The sequence below is a fragment of the Balearica regulorum genome, chromosome 10, assembly GCF_011004875.1.
Source record: "Balearica regulorum gibbericeps isolate bBalReg1 chromosome 10, bBalReg1.pri, whole genome shotgun sequence".
Lineage (NCBI taxonomy): Eukaryota > Metazoa > Chordata > Aves > Gruiformes > Gruidae > Balearica > Balearica regulorum.
The window spans coordinates 23,392,628-23,413,356 of NC_046193.1; the positions used below are offsets into that span (position 1 = coordinate 23,392,628).

At 45.1% G+C, this 20,729-nt stretch overlaps 1 protein-coding gene across 4 annotated transcripts in view; it reads left to right on the forward strand.

Annotated features, from left to right (window-relative positions):
- The window catches only part of GRM7 (glutamate metabotropic receptor 7), a 303,342-nt gene that overhangs the window by 258,792 nt on the left and 23,821 nt on the right, over positions 1–20,729 (forward strand). For 2 of the 4 annotated variants that reach the window (XM_075762512.1, XM_075762509.1), the window contains 2 exons: positions 10,649–10,895; positions 16,317–16,409. The exons of 1 other annotated variant lie outside the window; for it this stretch is intronic. In XM_075762512.1, coding sequence (XP_075618627.1) covers positions 10,649–10,895; positions 16,317–16,387 — 318 coding nt within the window. In that variant the 3' untranslated portion in view covers positions 16,388–16,409. The remainder of the gene's footprint in view (positions 1–10,648; positions 10,896–16,316; positions 16,410–20,729) is intronic. One more of the 4 variants, XM_075762510.1, reaches the window with a different exon arrangement.

Consider the following 20,729-nt stretch of genomic DNA (forward strand, 5'->3'; position numbering starts at 1 on the left):
GGCCATCGCTGTTCATTTCTTGGCTGAGCAGCTCCCAAATGATTCTAAGTGCTTCATGGGCATCTTTATTGTCTCTGCAACTGATACAGAAAGTAGACAGCTCTTTTTTTCCAGCGGATGTGGAATCTCTGCCCGATATAGTCTGTATAAACCATTTGACTTGTGGGATTGTCTTTGATACTGCTTCAATTTCTCTTTTAGCCATTTGATGCCCTTTGAAAGCAGCAACATGCTTTTCCATCGCTGCTCTGTCCAATTATCTGAATAATTTAATTTCCTTCTAGATAAGCTGCCAGAGTTTCTCTCACAGGCTGGAGAGACAAAATTCCTCCTTCTTCTGAATCTGCATCGTAACCCTCAGAGCGAATGCTTTAATGTTTGGTATTTTGAATTATTGTACAAGTTACGAGTATAATCCATAAATATTTTTTTTCTGATGTATGCACATTTCTTGCATAAGAAAGTTCCTATTATAAGGGAACCAGCTGTATAAAATATTTAGCTCAATAGCTACAATACATTTAAAATACATACATTTACTTCATCTTTACTCTGCATGTTTGCCTATGAAATGCAAGCTGAAAAACCAGACGTCTTGGGTGCTCTTAGGACATGAAAATTTAAGTTGGCTTTGGCAGTGCGACATTAGAAGGAACAGTTTTATAGTGCAGGCAGAGGGAATTGGAAATTAGTCCTTTTAGACCTGTTTACTGCTGTACTGTCTGCCTTTGCATTTGGCCTCGGCAGGTGGTAATCTTTCAGAATATGACCCCAATTTTCCCTTTGGTATGCGAAGCCTCCTGCTGCTGGAAACGTATTGAAACATAATTCATCACACCCATTACCTGCATAACTCTGGTGTATAATGCTGTCATTGCCGAGCTAGCAACCACCAGGAGCAGCGAACGTGATGGCGTTTGTCAGCACGTCTAAGCGTTTATCAGCGTTATCACACTCTCGCTCTTTCCCCCAGCGTGATACCTGTGCATCGGTGTCTGTCATGTTTTGCCGTATCGAAAGGAGGGAACGAGATCCCATCTGGCGTGTTTGTGACAAGGGGAATTTCGCTGCTCTGGGCACATTCTTCTCCCAAACCTCTGCACTTTGTGCTGTGACTCAGAGCAACTTTCCGGAACATCACAGGCTGTCATCAGGCGCCCAGAAAGATCAGATCCGACATCAAAGCTTGCTTTAGTGTTTGCTAACCGTACCGTCAGCGGTTTCTTTGGGCAGGGGAGAACCCGTTTCTAAAGCAGCCGTGGTTACTCCGCAGGTCGCACTTGCCATTCGCAGCGTGTGGCCTCCTGCGAGCAATGGTGGTGCTCCTTGTCCGCGCCTAAGAACGGCTGTCCTTGCTGCGGTGAGCCGGGGCCGAGCCGTCCCCCCCCTCCACGGCAGCAACACGTGCTAGAGAGGGCACGGAGGGGAGGCGGAGGGGTGCACGGGGCCAAGGTCCCTGGGGTGCAGGCGTGCAGGGTGCTGGACGTGAACATGGACGATTCACAACGGGATAATTAAGGTAACTGGGGGGTGGGTTACACTTCTGTGTGGAAATGCTGTTCATAGCAAATTGGTACGGTCCTGAGGCGCGGTGGCCTTGGAGCTATGATGGTGACGTCTCCAGGAGCACCCAGCTCCTTGATTTGACTTTGATTTTGCCCTCAGCAAGTTGTTTTTTTAGCTGCTTCTATTTGAGGCATTCTCATTTTGTTGGTATGAGTACTGAGCATGCGGCCTCCACCAATTGCTGTCACGGAGCATCGGGGATGCTTCAGGAAAGCGCCCGTGGAAGTCCCCGGGTAGCTGTGGAAGCAGCGTGCCTGTCAGGGGCCCTGCTCCGCTGGGGTGGTTTCTAAGGGCTCGCCGAGTAAAACAGAAAGATCTCCTTTGCCTCTCTGCAGGTGTTTTCTGAGGCTGATGCATGTCAGAGAGGACCGTGGCAGTAAAGTTGCACTGCGTCGTTGAGGTTAACGGAGGTGCACGTTTTGCCACAGGTTGAGGGGGTGTCTGGGGCCGTATGTTGTGCAAAGCTTCAGCAGCGAGGCTGTGTGCACGCTCACGTTTGTGTCAGCCGTCGAACCCCGGGCAGAGCTGGCCAGCGACATCTTCAATCTGCCGCCGCTGCCGACCCAGCCCCACGCCACGTGCTGCGCTCACTGCTCCCGTGGTGGCGGACAAACACGGAATTTTAATCCCTCCCAGAACTAGAGCAGGACCGGGCAATAGCGCACGGTTGTTTGTAGTCCTCGAAGCCAACATTTACAGAAGTAATTTTTGGACTGAGTCCCCTGTGCGTTTACTTGTCCAGGACAACTGGATATTGTCATTCGATGTAATACCTCCTGCTAACGGCCACCTTGCTTTTGGTCGCCTTTGGAGATGAAACTGTGGACACTTAGCTGACGAGTCCGTGTTGCAGTGTATAGAACATGCAAGGCTACGCTAATTTCCTGAAGAGATTAATGACGTTTTGTTTTCTGCTTCAACGGGGGTTATTCTTCAAGTCAGAATCTTTTCTCAGCTCCCTCTTGTTCTCTGAGTAGGAATTATAATTGTCTCCGGTTAAATGCCTGAAAGAAACTCACCTAGGCACACAGTGGTTTTGTGATGATCTATTAGTTATTATTTCTGTAGTTTGTTTGGAACTCTAGGTGTGTGTTTAGTAAGGATAAACACAGAGATAACATCTAAAAAAAAAAAAAAGCACAGAATAATCTGTGAACTTGTCATTATTAGTAAAGGAAAAAAAAAAGCCTTCAAAGGTGTATGAACCTGTTGGAAAAAAGACTTGTCTTAAACTGCCCCAAGAAAAAAAATAATTTAAAGGCAAAATGTTTCTCCCCACCTGTGTGAGAAGGTTTGCTTCTGGGCTTACCGAATTCTCCAGCGTCCTGCTGCTGGTGTCGTGGGCCGGGGACGGGGTGCCTGCCCGGGCTCTGGGTCCTGCATCCCTTCGCCTTGCTGCAGAGCTGCCACCACGAGGTTCTTACTGCTCCTGTCGCTGGATTTCGCACTGTGCTGGTACCAGCTCTTGCTGATGACCTCTTGGAAGAGTGAGGTGTGATTGTTATTACTGGGTGTAAAAGAAAAGTAATTTGGGGAGCTGCTTTCCAAACTTTAATCTTCTTTACTTTCATATCTCCAAGAGAACTGTGATGTTACTCTGTGGGTACTTGCTGTTCCCGTGGAACCATTTTTGTTTTTCCATTACACAGAAATATATCCACAAAGTTAACCTGCAGTTTTTTTCTGATCTACCAAATGTAATATGTCAAGAATTTCCAAAGGACACTAACTTAACAGACCAACGATTTTCTCTGATAAAAGCCATCCAACCTCAGGTCTGCTGCAACCAGCCACTGAAATGATTCCTCTCAGACACACAAAGCTCCTCGTTGAGCTGTAGAACAAACGTGGGGTTTTTAGCTTGAAAATCAGTTGGGGGGGGGGGATAATAGAAGAAAGTGCCCCGGGGCTGCAGACATGCCCAAAGCCTACACGTCCCACAAGCCACGCGTACCCCCGTGTGCCGGGGATGCACAGCCCATCCACTGAGCCCGGCCTCTGCGCCCGGAGCAGCTCAGCCAGGGGTGTTCCTCAGAGCGGGGGTTTGATAAGCTGCCCCAGTGCTGTCAGCCTGCAAAACAACCAGCCATTAATGGCAATTTTTCTGAAACTAAAATCCCATCATTTCCTTCAGTGTCACCTTTCCTGTAATTACTAAGCACAGAATTTATAATTAAACAGTATGACTGATTCTGTGACATTCCCATAGACATTTCGCAAAGGCTATTTGCGTGCCTTGCTATTTTGTACAATAATAACTGCAATCAGCATAACTGCTGTGATTTGTTTATCAAACGTCCCTTGGGTAGCTTCCATTGTCACTTGTGAAACTTTGTGAGCATCACGATTTACATGCCGCTGCCTGTCTCACGTTGCTGTTGAGTTGTGTTTCTGAAGCACCGTTGATGCTCACCTCCACAGAGGAACACAGTTGTCTTCCACACGCTGTGACAAGTAGGCACCAAGCAGTCCAACAGCGCAAATAGGCAAAATTCTGTAAAAACCCTGCAAAGAAAGTAGGCATTATATCTTCACAACAGGGAGCAAAGGTTATACTTACTGAGCAATGGAATTAACAGGTTGAAAAGCGAGGAGGAAAGAGGGTCTTAAATACTCATTCATGAACGGAGTCCTGAGGAACAAGCACGTGTGATCACGTAGTTGATGGTTGTGTCGTAGTGCCCACGTGCCAGGAGCCCAAAGCGGAGTAGCGCGGGGAGCCCCGGTTTGGCATTACGGCACTTGACTGCTTGGCGCTGCAACCTTTGCTGTCTGTCATAAGGACAGAGTGTGTCTGTTGGCAAGCGCACGTATTTTTTGCCTATAAAATATTCAAATGCTATAAAAGTATGATGAACTACTGCTGTAGTGTGGATTATGTTAATACCATTAGGAGCTGTAGGTTAGAACAGCGGATAAGTGGTGTAGTCACCGTCTCTCATCTATTAAGTGACCTCCCTGCAACTGGAAATCCATGTCTTCTGGATCGTTTGCCAGATGTTTGCCCCTTGTGTCCAAAATGCTGGAGCCTGGTGCCCACAGGGGGGTTTGTGATTTTTTTTTCTAATTTTCAAAATCATGTTAGCTGAAGAGAAAGGGAAAACACTTTCCCTAAGCACTGCTAAACTAAAACCTTCTAATCTAGGAAAAGAGTTTTGTTTTTTTCAAAAACTGCTCTATTCTCCAAAGGGTACTGCTAAATGACAGCATGAGCAGATTACGACGCTTAAAAGGATGGGGATGGAGGCAGGGGTCCTGGAAGCCGTCAGCAGATAAGCTTCAGGGCGGTGTGGTATTATCTGTGGTTGAACCAGTACCATCCAAGTGAAGAAAGCGAGTGTGTGTCTGTATCCGTGGGAGCCGGCGGCGGGAACCCGGGATGTGCATGGGCTGCTGGAAAGCCGCAGTGGGGCATGAAAAGAGGATTACTGAGCCAGGTCGGTAAAGAGAGGTGGCAGAACTGCTTCACACATAATATCTTATATTTCTCAGACAACAGAAGTGTCCAATCCTTGTGGAAAGACATGGTTGCCTGGATAAAGTTGCTGTTGCCTGAAACTTCCATAGATCAAGCTGTCTAAGGAAATGAGAACAGTGGTTGCTTTAACAGCTGTTTGGGGCTTTTTTTCAGTTGGGGTATGGTGCTGCCAAAAGGAGGGGGTCACACTGGGGGACCGTCACCCCCCATGCAGGGCTGTGGCCACAGCCTGCCCGCAGCCAAAGCCTCGGTCGCAGGGGCAGGGGTCCCAGAAGGGATGCAGGCAGCTGCTGACTCTTCAGTCTCTCTTGAATTAGCGTAGTTTTAGGGGCGCTTAGTGAGTGGGGAGTTTTGTACGGTGCCATCTGCCCTGGGTCCTGGCCGTAGGGCACCCTAAGAACAGCTGGTGCTGCTCCGTGAGAAATGCCACGTAGCCCCGTGCAGCGGTTTGGGTCACACCTGGCCAACGTCGCTGTTGGAGGGAGAAGGGCAGCGGTTGTTCCTAAGCCAAGCCTGTTCAAAGTCAAAGTACAAGAAGCACGGGTTTCACTGGAAAACAGGTATTTTCCTTTTTTTATTTGCCTTTGAAACGATGTGGTAACTTCGGTGGGTAGGGGCATTAGACACTGAAATGTCTGAGCACACATTTATATTCAAGTCTTTTTACTTTCCGTATTTTTGCAAACATATAATGCAGTGGGAGCTAATTTTAATTTTTATTAAAAAAAGTTTTTCATTCTTATATTTGCACAACATAATGTAGAGAATGAGATGAAATCTTCAGATGACCTGGAAGTCTTCTGGGAGATTTATAAACTGTCTACTTTGTATGTAAGAACATTTGTTTTAATTCCCATATAAAAGTGAGATAAATTGGTTTGTGATAACACAAGTCCAAAAATATCTCAAGTTACCACTTTATTTCCATATTACCAAATAACACAATTCACTGCATAATTAGAAAGCTGAATTAGATAAAAGGAGCAGTTCCTCCTGATTAGACCATGAATGCAAAGCATTAGCCTACAAAAAGTATCTCTGACTCCTAAAGAGACTTTTCTAAGATCTGCAGCTATAACTTCAGTTATTATGGCCCAGCAGCTGCGAATCTATCCGCAGGGTTAGCAAAGACTGACAGGCCTGATCCTGCAGCGCTTGGCTTCTGAGAGCAATCCTAGCTCAGGCAAAATCATCCAGGGATATAGTTTGTGCTATAAAAATTGCTGGTTATTAGATGTGTGTATTCAGGACCAGCCTAATTTTCTCTCAAGGTTTTGAAGGTAATTTTTGTGATTTGCATGAATAAAGCAAAAATCTAGAGAACATAGAAATCTAAAATTCAAATGAAAATCCTTTATGTAAAATAAATGATAAAATCTAGGTGCCTTTGCATGTGAATGATATCCTTAGGGTTGAGTTTTCTCCAATGCACTGCTTCAAAGTCTGAGGCATTTGTAACGGCAGTGTGTTAAGTTTAACATTAAGTTAAAATTTATCAAAATTCGGAGTCTGCTTGAGAGAGAGCGATGTGAGTGAGGATGACCCTCCAGAATTACTTAGTCTGTATGTCATAGCAAACGTGGCTTCAAACCTTTGCAGAGACCAGCACGACATTGTTTTTAGAAAGCTTTGATTTCCACTGGCAATACTTAGCTCAATCCCACTTCTCATTCATGTCAAGTTCAAGAATCTCTCATGAAATCTGCATCTTAATTCCTTAATTTGATCTCAGGTTTGGAAACTACCAGGTTTCACCAGCCAGCTGTAAAAGGCATGCATGAATTATTAGACTCCCATTGTCGGTTAAATCTTATCCTTTGTATTTTAAGTCAGCCATTTGCATTCATCTAAAATGCTTTCAGAGAGTTTATCAGAAGAAGTGAAATAAGAAATGAAATAGTTTCGTGTAAACTGCATTTTTATGTTTGACTGGTAAAACCACAAAGCAGAGATAAAATACATAAAACTAAGGCTCTGCATAATAAGCATATCTATTAGTTTCCCTTATCTTTATAAAGCTCCCATTTGTCATGAGAAGCATTGTGTGTCACTCTTCTTGCCTTGTTCTACAAAAGCTCTTTTCTCCCCTGCCTTTTATCTCCCATCGGCATTTGCAAGGTAGGAAACTTGGCCGGTGTGGTGCTGCAGAAGACCCCATTGACTAAATAATCATTTAAACTTCAACCCCTTAATAGGAAGAGGAAATAAAAATTAATACCTGTGCGCACCCAGATAAAAGTGTTCCTGGCTCTGCTGGGTGCAGCTTTTGCAGTCACAGCAGCTCCAGATTAAGGGGAAAACGTTGGGTCCAGCCATCCCCGGGGTAAGTCACCCCCAGGTAAGGCAGATCCCGCCGGCGTAGCCTACGGCAAACCGTGTAAATCCGCCCTGGGGAGCAATCGCCCGCGACGTCTCAGGGGACCTGTGCCCACCCGCCCGAAACACCCGTCCCAGGAGCGGCGGCTCCGAGGACGGTGAGTGACTGCGTGTGTCCGGCGGCAGGTCTGTGCCGGCGGCTGCTCATACCTGCAAAGCTCAAGCCCATCCAACGCAGTGATCCGGCTGCTGCGTGTCCTGCCCCAACGGAGCTTGCGAAGAGGGTCCCCTTCTTCGCTTGGGGTGCGCCACCTTCTCTCGTCCCTATCTTCTCTTCCTGAAAAGAAGCGTTAGCGTAGCATATCCAGCTCAGCTGGGCCAAAATTCAGAAAATGCCACGCGTAGGTACCAAATACTTCTGCTGAGGATCCATTTGAAAACTTCTTGCTACGGAGTAGTGCTTTTGGAAGTAGCTCTTATTCCAAATGCACCTTTCCTGCTGCTTTTCTAGGATTTTTTTGTTGCTGCCGCACACAGCGTGTCTCTGACATAGTGTCTGCGAGTGTGGGGATGTAAAGTTATTTTGCTTAGCTGACAAGTTCATCAAAATTGCTATGGCGAGCTGTTTTACATGCTGAAGAAGTGGGATTTGGGTGGAGCAAATCTGTAATCAAACATCAATACGCTATTTCTGTCTGTGGAACATAACCAGCTAGTTGCCCCTGTCACGCTGGCAGTGCTGTGCCGTTAACTTTTTTTTCCCCTTTTATTTTTCCCACTGTGGTCCAAATTCCTGCTTTCTGTATAAAGGTTTTTATGTTCTCCAGGAAAACGAATCAAGAGTTAGTTTCAAAATACTACTGTGCCTTTTCCAGCGTATGGCTACGTGAACAACCCTTCGGCGAGTTCCCGTTGTCCGAGATAACGGCTGAGCAAAACAGCGCTTGGAAGTACCGATGCGTCGTCTGTGTTTGTGACAGAGCTCCTCACTGACAGAGGTCTTCTCCAACCTTGTAGCCATGTAGATCTGATTCCGTACCACTGCTTAGTAGGTACTCAGTGCCTGTCAGGTTTAGTTACCTATCGTCTATATAGAAGCGGAGATAATTCTTATTAAACGCGTGTTACAGAGCCACATCCTTTTCAGACTAAACCAGAAGGACTGCGGGCGTTATTTAAGCAAACTTTCTTCCCCAGTATTAGCAGAGGGATGTGTGGTCTGAATACAGAACTGGGAACCGGACAGTCCCTCGGTGTGATGTGGTTTGTCAAGCGTGCGGTCCTCAGCATCTTCCCGGCCTTTAGCGGGGCTGGTACCCGCAGCTCGATGGCAATTGCAGCAGCTCTTTGTAACACAGAAATCACAATCATCTTACTGCAGCAAGGACAAAAGCTGATCGTAAGTTACAAACACTTTGAAGATAAGAAGGGTATCTTCCTGTTTATCCTTCAGCCCTTAAATGTTATATTTTATAGATTTCATTTCCAATTTTCAAAGACTTATTGAATTTGATAAATATTTACATCTGTGCTATATATATTGACCCCGACTGACTTACAGCTGATTTATGTGAACGTAACAGAAAGGAGGATCAGCTCCAAGGAAGCAAATGCATTGCAAACTGTCTTCTCTTTTAAATGTTCTTACAAGATAAATAGACATAGTGCTTATGTACATAGAAATAAAGGTATAGAGTATATATCTGCAGCATAACAACATTCAACTGCAAGGTATGAGGTGAGGAATAGCAGCCAGGTAGTAACTCTGCAGCAAAGAGCAGCAGGCAACAACGCTACCTGACTGCAAAAAATAAACATCGTGTTTCACAGCAGCGCTGCAAGATAAATTCAGAAAATAATCCTCCAGCAAAGAGGCTTCAGCAGAGCACCACATCGGCTTGGAGCATCCCCCCAGCGGAAGGCTTGGGGACGTGGGCAGGCAGGGCTCAGCCGAGGTGACCTCGTGGGCTCCCTCAAATGGGGCAACTTGGCCCGGCGGATCTTTTCATGGGGTGAGATGGGTTATGCCCCAACGTCCTGACTTTGGCAAAATTTCTGACAACATCGGTGTCGTTTTCTTCTGATAATGAGTAAATAGAAACTGAAGGAGCACTTTAGTTTTTGCTTGTCTGCATCCATATGGAGACACATTCGCGCACAGCACGTTTTTTATGTTTTCTGTAAGGCGTTTTGTTGCTTCCAGTGGTAGTCTTAATCACCGTAATAGCAACTGTTATGTAGCTATAACTAGCAAGTCTGGGGACATTCATATTTCTCTAAATATGGGAATTTGGAAATACCTGGGCAGAGTCAGCATTTTACTCTGCCATTATATTTATTCATGGAGTTTTTCCACCAGATATTCAGACTGATTAGCACTGAATGGGAGGAGAAGAGGAAATAGTGTCTGAAGAAATCACCCTCAATGTGTAATGATTTTCCCATCTATATGGATTTACCATGTATTTAATTTTTGAGGAGGATCCACAGAGAGTTTGCTCCCTGTTCAGCTCCCTCACACCGTTATTGTGCTGTCTCTGTGCTTTTTAACTTTTAACTGTGCCTGATCCTCTTAACTCACGAGAATTGTTCTGGTTTATCTATTAAGTGTATCCTCTGAAAAGATAATTTAAGAAAAAAAAAAAAAGGCTTTTTCACCCCTGTGTATTTGCAGAGTATGTTTTTAAATCTTTGTGGTTTCTTTGAATACTCATCTCATGGCAGTACCTGTTCTCTTCCATTTACACTATTTTTTCATAATAAGCTGAATGTCAGGAGCACACAAATCATTTGCATTCTCTGCAAAGTTATTTCAATGAATTGTAGAGAATTAAAATATAGTAAAACCAAAAATATCCCACCTTCCTCAATCTTTTAAAAAAGTAATAATAAAAGATTATTTTACTAACCTGTAGTATTATAGTTCCTCTTCTATAACTCAGAGTAGACCTAAATTTAAATTTACACCAGCATTATTGAAATCCAGATCTGATCAGCACTCTTTAAATAAACAGAAGGAAACTATACCGTATGTGTACAGCAGAAATTTTATTGCTACGGACACTGAAAGTTTCTAGCATTGAGCCTCCGCGGAGGCAGCTGGTACAACAGGTACCTGATGCGTGTCGGACCTCACGGCGGTTGGCAGTGCAAAGGTCTCAGCTCACGCATCTTTGGTTGCAAACTCATTAAAAAATGCTTTTAAATGGTTACTTAATGTTTGAAGTATGACAGCCGGCTTCCCAGTCATCTTATTTGTAATAGTGTCTCATGTGTTGTGTCTCCTAGCTCTACATACAAACTACCACACTTACAATATCCATGAACTTAAGTGCTTCAGTGGCCCTGGGGATGCTTTACATGCCGAAGGTGTACATCATCATCTTCCACCCTGAGCTAAACGTCCAGAAACGGAAACGCAGCTTCAAGGCTGTGGTGACAGCAGCGACCATGTCGTCACGGCTCTCGCACAAACCCAGCGACAGACCCAATGGCGAAGCCAAAACGGAGCTGTGTGAGAACGTAGACCCAAACAGTGAGTACTGCTGATCTTCTCTTCGTTGGCTGGTTGGGGGTCTTGGAGACATTGACCAATATCTGAGGTTTAGGGTCTCTGTATTATTTGGTCTTTCCAGTGGAAGATTTTTGGTATCTCCCATATATTCTTTTAAATTCTCTAGTTCCTCCTCGCTTTTTTGAGTTGTGCCAGTTGGCAGCAACGCCTCACGCAGTGTTTGGGAGCTGTGAGTAACTCCTCCTCCTTCCCCGCTCTGTGAGTGAGAGATCAGCAGCATCCTTGAGTCCCGGACCCTTCAGCCTGTGTCAAACTCAGACCTTCCCCAGCCTGGCAGGGGCAGCACCCAGGACGGATGGAGGGACAAGGACCAAACTCACCGGTAGCTCTGCTAACCTGAGGGCTAATTTTGTTTCTTGCAAGGTTTCTTTGCAAAAAATCTCACAATCCTTGCAGATACCCATTTAAGGATTTTATCCGGTCCTGTAAAAGTGAATGCAAATCTTGCCACTGATTTAAAAGGAAAATAGATCGAAAAGATGCTACCAGTTTCCTTAATGTGCATAGCATGGTATATTGTAGCACGAAATTACATACTGAGGCCATCAAATTTGATTTGCATTTGAATCTGGAAGGAGTTGAGGAAGGAGACAGCTGCACAACTTTGTGGCGTATTGGAAAGGTTTAGGCATGTCTGCAGTTTTTATGAAAAACAGATCTGAATGTGGAGAAATGCCCTTTCCTTGCCCATGATCCGTTCATCCATTTCCTGCTGAAATCCCTGCCACTTCTTGTCTATTAACTGCCGTCTGAATATCTGCCTCAAAGCAGAAACTCTGCTGTCAAAGCAAAGTGGAAACAGCCAGCAAATTATTGACGCAGCACTTTTCCTCCCTTTATTCACCCCTTGAGTATTTTTCTCTGATGTCTTATCATGCAGGTATACAAAATATATTCTAACTGGAAAAACAAAATTTGTCTTTGGAAACTGAGCTAGCTGAAGTATGTGAACGATGATTCTGACATAAGACAGTAAGGAAATGCTTCTAATAAATTAAGGACCACATTATGCCTCCTCCAGTCATACTAACAGAGCCCTCCCTGCAAGAGGAAATAAACATATTTCCCACGTTGGGGTGTCACCCAGCAAGAGGGAGAGTTCCTCTGCCAAGTCAAAGCTCTGCGGGGTAGTACTGGCCACGGTGAAGGAACCCCTTCCACTGTCTCTCATCCCGAAATCTGCTCTTCGCTGCTGCTGACGTCCAGCCTCCCCGTGCAGGGTCCGACCGCTCCTCGGTGAGAGGACGGGTCGGAAAAGGCCTTTGAGGATGGAGGGAGAGAAGGAAGGAGGAGGGAAGGGGAGGAAGGACAGGGATTTGGAAAGGCAGCTGGGAAAGGGCAGGTGAGTGTGTTGCTGAACTGCATTGCACTGATTGCTGTTCTAATCAAATGGGTTGGAATTAGGTTCTCCACCAGAAAAATAATAATCTAAAAATTTTCCACTCAAATACTTGAACAACAAGAAAAATGTAAAAGTTCCAATGATGACATGTTCAATGTAGAAGCAGAGGTAGAACCCCGTGGGAGCTACACCTTGGGGGTTTCCTATGCTGGGTTTCCCCTCCCGGTCTCATTCTCCTGTGCTGCATCTTACTGCTGTTTGCAGACTTCCGAGAATATTCCCACCCCCCGCCACCAAAGAACAGCCAGATTTTTCCCTGGGAAGGAGATATGTTTATTAAAAAGAAATGTTGCTCGCTCAACCCACCATATTCCTGGTAAAATACAACATTTTTGTCCGTCCAGGACTATATACTAGAATATGTTTTTAAGAGGCAGGAGAAGACGTAAGGGACAGAGTCCTCCTGCTTGCCAAGACCTACCAGTTTCTGCCTTAAGCATCCAGCCTTCCGCCCGGCTTTTCTGAACACGGATTTAAAGCCGGGGTAAAGCCCACCGGGAGCGAAACCCTCACAACTTGGAAATTAGTGTGCGTGAAGGGAGAATGCCTTCTGTGAACTCATTTGCTTACATGTAGGATTCTAAAGCTTATAAATCTGTTTGTTCAACCTAGCCAGTCAGGAAATGTGCAATAGTATTAATTTATATGTGTTTCTCCAAGTGCTGGGCTTTTAAATTTTTTTATGGTCTCGAAAATAAATTTTATTTTAAATCCTTTAATTATTTATACATATATAGAGTACCATCTGTTCATATTATCAGCTGCAGCGACTACTGCTATTTCATTCCCTGGATATGTGTGTTGATAAAAAATCATTAGAAAATCAAATGAAATAAACTACTGCTGTACTTAAAGTATTTGGGTACATTTAGTCCCAGTGTAGGCTACTACTGCAGTTAATGGGAGCTTTCCTACAGCGTTCAGTAGGTTGTCAATCAACCCCCTAATCAGGCAACATTCAGCATGTATGTCTGTACAAGTAATTCGTTGAATACCTGAATTCAGTCTCTTAAAAAAAATAAATATTTTGTTTAGAAAAATGTTTGCAGTTCCATTTTTAGGTGGAAAAATTGAAAACAATAGTAATGAGCACAAAAAAAAAGCAGTGTCATCCAAGCAAAAGTCTCCACATATTCAATGAAATTTTGAAAATGGTCTCCAAAAAATAAGTAAGGTTTAGATGTTTGCATAGCAATTGAACTGAGGAGCACAGGGATGGGAAGTCCTGGTTTAGTTCTGTGCCAGGCTCCTCTGAAACTCTCTGCGTTAGGCTGAAAGTAGATTAATTGAAGGGGATTAAAGGATGAGTCTGAGACTCATCAGCACTGTGCAAAGCTAGCTTCGATGCAGATCTGGCTTAGCTACCGAGTGTTTTGTCCTAAGTGCAAAAGTACAGCTGGGGTTTCCAGTTTGATTTTCTATTATGTTTTCCGGTGATGCTGCTGTTCATGGCTTGCTCAGGTACTGGAGACTGGAGTTGCCATTTCTATTGAAAATACACAAATATGGGAAAATACACAGCATGGGATTCATGTACCTCCAAACATTGGGGAATTTGGTGACTAAGCCCAAATTTATGCCCTGTCCTACATATACGCCCCATGTCCAGAGTCCAAACCAAAAGAAAAATCTGGATGCTTTTACAGAAATACAGCCTTGAACCAAACCTCCATGGTTTATTATTACCTTATTATTATTATTATTATTATTATTATTATTATTATTATTATTATTATTATTATTATTGAAAGGAATGCCTAATGAACTGAAGATGTGCATGTAAAACTGGAAGGCCTATAAAATACCTGGGTGGCTTCCTCAGGGCGGGCGGTCCTCAGCAGCAGCGCTGAGCATTGTGCAGAGATGCTGCACACAACTCTCAGCTGAGCTGCAGGGATTTGAGCTCGGAAAAAATGTGCAGAGCGCTTAGGAGAGCTGGGCTCGAGCATTGGCATTGTAGTGCGAGGATAAAGGAAGAAACTCCGCTAACATGGGAAGAAAATCACTCGCAATACAGTGACCTTCTGTCCCACCCATCAGGAGGAACAGGGACTCGCGGAGTTCCAGCTTTTTGTTAGGACATATGGGAAGCAAGAAGTTTCACAAGCTGAGCTCCCCAGCCATGACCTGGGAGGGATTTCGTGCTGAATGGGATATATTTCAGCTTTTCAGTCTAAAACTGTGTTACTTATGAAAACTCGCTTAATCATTCCAGTTTGCCATCTGGCATGTGCATGCTTTTACTCATTCAACAGCTTTTTCTTGCTAATGCCTGTTTGCGGCAGACTCAGATGAGCAGAATTTGGTGCACAGCAGCTTCCATCCGTGTAACGAGTTCATTCTGCTCTCATGTGTCCTTGGTCGAATTTCACGCTATTTGAGAAGACGCTTCTCATCAAGTCTGAAGTTGAACAGATAGTGAGTGCTCCTGCTCGGTTGTCTGCTTGTGTCTGCAAGAGCAGAGTGTCAGACTACGAGAAAAACATTTGAACCTCCAACCCATACTTAACTTATATTGAGATTTACATGTAATTACTCCTTTTCCCTAGCAACTTGTTTTAATTCATGGTTTTACCAAACAGAGCGACAGGGAAATCAGCATCTCGGTTGCTTGGTAATGAGGAGGTTGTGCAGCTCGCAGGCTGGACGAGCAGACCTTACTGGAAGGGCGTTTGCTTTCACGCATTTCCCCCTGGAAGCAGCCATGAGAAGGAAACCCAACTGCCCGCTGCGTCCTGGGAGCGGCTCCTCCGGGAAGATGCTCTCTTGCAGGGACTGGGGTCTCTAGGACTTGGCAGCACAGGGAGTGTTGGTCTTCCAGTGTCCCCATTTCCAATCTCACAGGAAAAATCGCACAGTCTGTGAGAATGGCTGTGGTCAAGTTTTCCCCCTTTTGTTTCCTTTTTTATCTGCTATAGCAATGAAGCGCTGAGGTGAAGATGAGTAGTGCAGAGTAGCCTAGTAGTATACAGTAGTGAGCAGGAGGTGTGTAGCATCTCTTTGGCAAAGACCGAGCGCATCAAAGTGGCCAACAGCTGTCGGAAAGGCAGAGCAGCTCCTGGGAGTTTCCCCGAGGAGTTTAGTTGAGAGTTTAGCCCGAAAACTGTAAGGTCTAAAAACTTGCAATTTTCAGTCTAATTTTTAGTAGGGTTATAAGTCTGTGCACTTTTAAGTTAGCAGGTGCTTTGAGGGCTCAGTACCCGTGCGGGCATATTCAAGACAATTTTTTCTCTTTCTCCTTTATTTAGCATTAAGCGGAACTCGGGTGGCAGTGGGTTCAGTTTTCAGTAGCAAAGTGCAATCGCTGCCCGCTCTCCCCAAACAGCCCAGGCATCGTTTGCATGTCTCCATTTTAAAACAGTGCTCTCCCGCGCGCTGTCAGCTCCCCTCCACCCTCAGCAGTGTGTGCCCACCCCCGCTTTCCTCCATGCGTTGAGAATGGACGTTGATTTGGGGGTTCCCATCAGCAAACTGTGGATGGGGTACGTGGACCACAAGCATCTCCTGTCTCGGACAGATGTGCAGACACCGCTGTGCAAAAGCTCCCGTTCTGTGCCCTGGTGTTTTTGTGTATTCACTCGTGTTCGTCCTTAACATCACTGACATGACGTTGCCTAGTCCATCTTTCTGAGGAAGAAGCCTGAAATGGGTGAGGAAGGACTGGGGAGTCTTAAACTAAAGCCAAAATGTTCCAGAGTTTGTTCAGGGGAGAGGGGGAAAAAAAAAAAATTCAACCAGGCCCACTCTTTTCTGAGCAGCTGCTCCCATGTTCAGAGGTACCTGAACTTCTGTGAACTGGTTCATTTATTCCAGCCCAGAGTTAATTTTGTATATTGGCGTCTCTCAGCTTTCCACTATCGCTGCTTTAATCTGAGCTCTTCACTTGGATTAGTGTCGTGGCCTCCATGACAGGGCAAAATTTGAAGAGTTTATTGTGAACAGATGTATTATACATACCAATGTATTTACTTTTCCTGTAGACTGCATACCACCAGTAAGAAAGAGTGTTCAAAAATCTGTTACTTGGTACACTCTTCCACCTACTGTATAGCTTATGCCTGCTTTCCAAAAAGGTAAGGAAAAATCCAGCTTCTTATTACTTTATTCTCAAATTATTATGATGATATACGTAAATAAACGAGGAATGTGCAATAGTGCAGCTATGTTAAAACAAGTATCTAACTTAAAAATTGTTCACGCATGCATTACCAAAAGCTGCCACGTGAAGGGCTTGCTTTGAAAAGGGGAGACCCAGGGCTTGGTGCTTTTAATCCCTGTGCTGTGCCCCAGCGAAACAAGGGACGGGTGGTCTTCTACCTCCCACCAGTGGAGGTGGATCCCAATAAAGCCTTTGAAGATGTAGATATTTGATAACAATTTTAAAAAGGAACAAACAAATGATCAAAAGTTAATTATGGCAATCGGATCTAACTAACAAAATGCTTTCTGAGTCATTTCTAGCAGCTCTACCAGGGTTGCCTGGCAGCATAAAAATAACGTTTGCTAACTCACATGTTAATCTTCTTTACTCTGAAGTTATAAATGGCTCAAAAAAAGTTTGCAAGGTATTTTTTTGACGGGGGGGTGATCCCAGTGTCCACTCCTGAATAACCACGAGTGAACAATTTTTGAGGGCTGGCTTTTTCTGAGTGTTGTGACTGCCTACGTGGTGATCTCGTGAGCTAATTTTGTGTCTGTGGCCTCATCAGCCAGGAATTACTGCTTTTCTAGTGAAATGAGGGGAATGAGAAAGCATTCGGAATTGGAGACAAATAACTAAGAACCATTAATAGACATTTCTCAGCGCTGCAGCTCCGTGGGTGTGCTCAGACGGCTTTGCCCAGGTACCACAGGTACTGGCCTGGTTACCGCCGTCCTGTGCAGCTGGTGCTAGAAGAAATTGCTGTGTACAGCCTTCCACCTGTTTAGCTGAGCCCTAATAGGTGAGAACTTGTACCAGCAAAGGTAGGAATGTTGCTTGAATTGAGTCTCTGAGTCATAGGGAAAAAAAATACTAATATCTTTAGCTGGTGTAAATTGCCACAGCTCCAGTTTCAATTCAGCTCGAGTTCTTGTGAAGTGTTCAAATTGCTTTTTATTGTATTTGAATCATGCCCATTATTCTAACTTGCACAGCTCAGGCAGAAAGCCTTATTTAAGGTGTGAAGCTCTTGAGGAACATCAGGATTACCTGCCTCACCCGAGTCAGCAAGGTTGGTGCTGACTGGTGTCGAGGGAAATATAACAAAGTAGTCGGAGAGGAGAAGGGGCCACTCAAAGTATTATTGCAAATCAAATGTGAAAGAGTAAAGGGCGACTGTGTGAAAGCAAAATTGCTAAAGGCAGGAGATGAGAAGAATAGGAGAGAGATAGAAGACACCCTAAATCTCAGGAGAAATCACTTTTTTATATAAAATGTAAAAACCATTTAAAATTTAAAGAATTAGGAGCTCACACAGATTTCTAAAACTTATTTTTTCCATGTAACATTATTGTAAAATGGAAGGAATTGCTATCTGCAAAGGCACGCAAGTAATTTTGTCATCCAAGTCTTATAAGAAGCAATTGGCCATTCAGATTCTTTAAGCAGATTTAAAATTTGGGCCATGCTGAGCTATGAAAAATGCTGAGAGTGGTTTGGGCTTGCGACGGTCTTGCCCACGCCGGTGCTCTTCTGCATCAGGTATCGTTTTCCGTTTCTCGCCCGGGAGTGTTTCTGTTCCAGCTCACTGCTGGAGCTCTGGTTGCTATGTTTTGATTTGTTCTTCCAGGAATGCAAAACAAAAACCAGCAAGAAACAATATACTGTATTAAAAGCAAAGCAACGATATCAGGAAAACATCAACTGAGTCGTAAATTGACACTTGTTTTGCTAGTAACATATTTGTATGTAGGTATGAACACAGCGCTTAAGCCGTTACTGTATCAATTTCTGCTGTGTGATGCACGGAGAGATGCATTTATAATGCATTTATAATGCTTTTAAATTGTTTCCTCTGAGTGACAAACAGGACTTCTTTACTGTTGGGACTGATGGAAATACAAGGCTTGAAAAACTCGACGTGGTATCTGACTCAGGGGAAAAAAATTGTCCATCACCTGGACAAGGCGAAAAAACACCAAATGCTTTTGTAGAGTTAGAGAGTCCCATCTGGCACTGTAGAAATATCTGCGGCACTCTTCTCCTGGTCCACCTCCAAGCGATATGTTTACAGGTCAGGAGAAGGCCAGTGAGTAAAGTGCTTGCCATGTCTGAATGACCTGGATCCGTCCCTGGGGCTTTCAGAGCCTCCGGGTGCGCGGCTGGCACGCTCCTTACCCCTGCCTCGTCCCGTGGAGGAGGACGGTGAGATGCTCGTGCGTTGCAGATGGGACCATGTGAGTCCCAGAGCAAGGCCGTAACGCTTTGAGGGCAGCAGTCTGACGCTTTGTGCCGAGGACAAAGGAAGCCATGGCACGGGGGCCTCTTTTGCTCCAGGAAGCACCTGAGTGGTGCCCGTGAGCTTCCTGTGCTCTCAACTCTGTCATAACCTTGATAAAAGCAGTCAAGGAGAGACTGAATGGAGAGTGACCCCCCGCTTTTTTGGCTGGATTATTATTACCGAGCGTTGTTATTTCGGTTGCTTTTTGCAACAAGACGGTATGGTAGTCCTTCAGCACGTAGAGCTGTTTGAGCAGGGGTGATGGTGAAATGCTGCACCTCATCAGCAACCTTTTATCATTCGTCGTCGTTCCTGCTGAACTGCGGCTCGATCTGGGCCAGATGCTGAGTACCTCTAAACCGCAGTGGTCCCATTGCTTTGAAGAAGAAACATCAATTGATATTAGCTGCGTTTGCTGCCTCAGATTTTCAAACAGCAGGTAACCTTTCCGCCTCAGCAATGTGCCGTGGTGCTCAGCTGCGAGGGGTTCAGGGCACATCAAGGGGCAGCTACCTGCGCAGCAGAAATCCCTTCTGAACTTGGTGCTGCAGCTGGCAGATCCTTGAGCTTTGCATTCGTCTTGAATTCACATTGGGTTTCCCCTAACCCGGTCCTGTGCTCCGCTTTGGGCAACGAGTAGATCTCCAGTACTAACGGAACTAATGTGAAAATGCCAATCATCGTGCGTCTCTGCAAGGACAGAGCTGGCAGGGTTGGCTTTTGTACGGAGCAGGCCGTTAGCACCGCTGAGGCTGCTGAGCAGTTATGGTCGTGTTAGGAGGGAGGTAGCTCGGGCACAGTCCAGGCAGGAGCTCTCCTCCCAGGGCTCGGGCACAGCGCGCTGCTTCCAAAAGGTTTGCAGTTGCTTTACAAGTCGTTTTTTTGCTCGATCTGTATGCAGAGGAATTTCCGTGGTGATTGCAAAGCGTTGAGCTCATGTGTAAGGTATGTGCAGCACCGGGTTGTGTGAAGTCGTTACGTTTCTCGGTCGTATCTCTCCTAGAATATCTATGCAATTACTTAGATTATGCTGTAATGAAACTGTTGTGATGTGAGTCATGACATGGTTTCAAACCGATCTGGAGCTTATGTTGAGAGGTAAATAGTTCGAGTTACTCTCTAGTGCCCAGGATTTTCCGTGCCCATGCTCCTCCTGCGCGCAGTCCCTGAAGCCCGGGGCACCCCCGGGGCCACCTGCACCATCCCGCAGCGGCATCACCGGGGACCGGGCAACTCTTTGAAGGCTTTGGGCCCCAATTGTGTGATGTTCTGTAGCTCGTCACGCCTTAGAGTATGTGGTATAGAATAATTATTTTCTGGATTGAAGCGTCATTTTTGTTTTAAATCTGACTAGTTTCATCCCAAGAAAATGCTCTGTGTTCAACCTCACTTGAAGGATTCTCTATCCAGTGGAGACTGCTAAGAAATGAGAATTTGCAGCCAAAATTGATAAGCAAAAGACTTTGACAGGTCTTCACTGCATCTGTTTTTATTCTAGAATGGCTTACTGAAAAACAACATTTATCATAAATTTCTTCTGATGATGATCTGCTTATATTGAAATTATTGCACAGAGATACATCCGCATAAGCCCATGCAGCACCCCTAATTAGTCCCTAATCCATATTTTCCTGTTTCCCAAGTTGTAAATGATTTTATTGACACGGTAGATTCCACTTTATTTGGCTGACCGTGGGACGAGTCGCGCTGGGGGTGACCCCTGGGCCGCCCGGGCGCTGTCGGGGTGCGGAGCCCCAGATCTCGCCCTCGGGCTGTGCAAGAAGCGGTGCAGGAGCGATGGCACCCGCCTCCGCCGCAGTGGCACCCTCTGTGCCGCAGGCTGTAAAACTTCGTCCAGAGGACAGATTTCACGTGATAGGGGAGGCACTCGAGCATAAAATGTACAAGCAAATTCACTGCCCTTTTTTGGCAAGTTGTGCAGTTAAAATCGGTTTCCTCTCACCCTCCTGG